The sequence below is a fragment of the Montipora capricornis genome, chromosome 3, assembly GCF_036669925.1.
Source record: "Montipora capricornis isolate CH-2021 chromosome 3, ASM3666992v2, whole genome shotgun sequence".
Lineage (NCBI taxonomy): Eukaryota > Metazoa > Cnidaria > Anthozoa > Scleractinia > Acroporidae > Montipora > Montipora capricornis.
The window spans coordinates 15391817-15394316 of NC_090885.1; the positions used below are offsets into that span (position 1 = coordinate 15391817).

Sequence of the window (2500 nt, forward strand, 5' to 3'; positions counted from 1 at the left end):
AATTATTTTTGTTGTTACTCAGGTTATGCCATATATGTTTTCTTTAAGCTTGTGTACCACTCAAATTAAATTAAGCTTCAACATCCCCTCCCCCGGGCATACCCCGGGCATTTGACTCCTTTTCCTGCCCTATGGGGAGGGAATTTGATGATCTTCGTCTTCCCGGGGGTGGGGCATCTGATCCAGTCATAGTGGCGGGAATTCGATCGCTAGCCTCGATTTCATGTTACCTTTCCACGCGGGTTGTTAAATCATGGCGGAGACAAACTTCGATGCATTAAAAGATTTCGCATTCGTGGCTGATTGGTTGAAAAGCAAAGGCCTACACAAACTTTGTGCCGTATTTGAAGGTATTAAGAACCAATTTATATTATCTTTGACTATATAAATAATTATATTAAATTGTATTTACATTATAAAGAACAATACGGACGTCACCGGATACGATTTATAGAGGTCAATTGCTGTGACCGACCGGTGTATTTATGAATATTTTAATACATTAGCGACGATTGATATTTTGGTTGTGTAAATAATGGCATGAATGAACTCCGTAAAACCAATGCGTTCAGTTTATAAAAATCTGGCAATTTTCCCGGGAGTGGGGGCATTTGATCACCTGAAATGGACCTACAATGTATGATTAGGCATTTGAACAGCTTTTTGGGCCGGGGGGGTGGGCATTTGAGCAAAAAATTTCCAAAATTTCAAATGTCCGGGGGGTTGCTCGGGGGGGGGGGGGGGATGTTGAAGCTTCACTTTGACTGGTACATTAATGTTATTTGTTGAAATCCCACTAGGAAAATGGAGGAGAGTCCCCAAAAGGCTACAAGTTGGCAGGAACAAGGAAGTGTAAGTTTAAACACTAAAAATTTTTATTATTTACAAGTAACTTGTACAGTACTTCTTTTGTCGTAACCAGAATGTATGCATGCACATATTTCAACTTGTAAATTATAATGTACTTTAACTTGCGTAAAACTGCTGCTCGCTTAGACGAGCGATAGTACCATGCTAACTGCGAGAAGTAGTATTATAAGGCTGTATATTTATACGAAATAAACTTTTGCTAACATAGTTTTCTGGTAGTTTATAGAGGGTTAGGAGACATTACTTTAAGGTCCTTGTAACAAATACATGTAGATTCCATGTTGTCGTGCGTCTGTTCAGTAATAGATCACAGATGACGTGAAAATGCAAGAATAACTTGGGTTATTATATATAAAAAATAGACAATACTGTACTTTCATGGGGTTTGCCTCAAAATGTTTTCCTTTTTAAATTTGTCATTGTTTTCCTGGACATGGGTCACATGTTTATACACCTTTCATTGGCCATTGATCCCTCTTGTAAAAAGGAAGTCTTAAGTGACTTCGTCTCCTTAGTATAATTGCTCAGGTGATGCACTGCTCTGCACTCTCTGATTGGTTGAGGATTACATCACATCTCACTTGATACATGTAGATAATAACACTGCACAAGGCAGGGCTCGACACTAACGGTAGCCAACTATCCACATGCAGCCTAGTGAATTTTCAGTTTTGATTAGTAGATTTTGAGCTTCCACTAGCCATTGGGGCTAGTAAGTATCGTGAACAAGTGGAGTTCTGGACGAAAACAAAAATGAAAATTATTTCTGATGGATAAGGCACAAGGAGAGAAAATTATAGAAAATAAAAACAGACACCGTGAGCAGAATTTATGGAATTTGCTACCTTTAGAAAATAATAAGTTGAAAAAAAAATGAAGAGGAAACCAACACGGATTACAGTTTCCCCACGCTTCGTTACGAACGATTAATCACGAGTGAAATCATGCGGAACTTCTTGGCTACTGTCTCCATATGTGCATATAACTCCGTCGCAAACAATGCAAGCACCCTCCAAGAGCTTGATCACAAACAGTTTACGACTGCTTGCGTGGAAAGAGGTCACGAACTTGTTAAGAAATTGAATCCAAATATAATTTATTTCAAATTAAAAAAAAAGAAGGAGACAATATCGAGCGACTTTTCTCTTTATACTAGGAATGGTGAAACTCGTGCATAAAAAGAGAGAAAACTTGCTCGCGAGCACTGTGGCCGCCGATTATTAATTGACTCCGAAAATCATTCAAGCATAAAACGCATGGATTGCTGTTTGAAACTAATAAAAAGAAAATCTTATATGACAGCAATTCTGTCCTTTCGAATTTCCTTTATATGTAATATCTAATTTAATATAAATTATTTTCCCGTATTCCGCTCCTTTTGTGCTTCATGTGTAGAATGACACTTTCAGGTTACAATTTCAATCGCAAATAGCTCTTAGACTACTAATCAAAGGAAAATCATTTCCAAAGACTTCCAAACAAGCAGTTTAGTTTTATGTACGGCTTATTTCTTAATTTAAACTTTATTCTGCGTTTTCCATACGTATACTCCGGTGCATTGGTGAGTTGCAAAGTTTTGGCAACGGATCTGTGAGAATTGGCCTCAAGGCCACGAAGCTTGCCCTCGTGA

At 38.0% G+C, this 2500-nt stretch overlaps 1 protein-coding gene and 1 long non-coding RNA gene across 4 annotated transcripts in view; one reads left to right on the forward strand and one right to left on the reverse strand.

The window, feature by feature from the left end:
• The window catches only part of LOC138042379 (schlafen family member 13-like), an 87782-nt gene that overhangs the window by 46001 nt on the left and 39281 nt on the right, over positions 1-2500 (forward strand). For 2 of the 3 annotated variants that reach the window (XM_068888253.1, XM_068888254.1), the window contains one exon: positions 801-852. The exons of the other annotated variant lie outside the window; for it this stretch is intronic. In XM_068888253.1, coding sequence (XP_068744354.1) covers positions 805-852 — 48 coding nt within the window. In that variant the 5' untranslated portion in view covers positions 801-804. The remainder of the gene's footprint in view (positions 1-800; positions 853-2500) is intronic. 3 annotated transcript variants of the gene reach the window in all.
• Positions 1-2500, reverse strand: part of LOC138042380 (uncharacterized) — a 34149-nt gene that overhangs the window by 11691 nt on the left and 19958 nt on the right. The gene's annotated exons all lie outside the window — the stretch shown is intronic.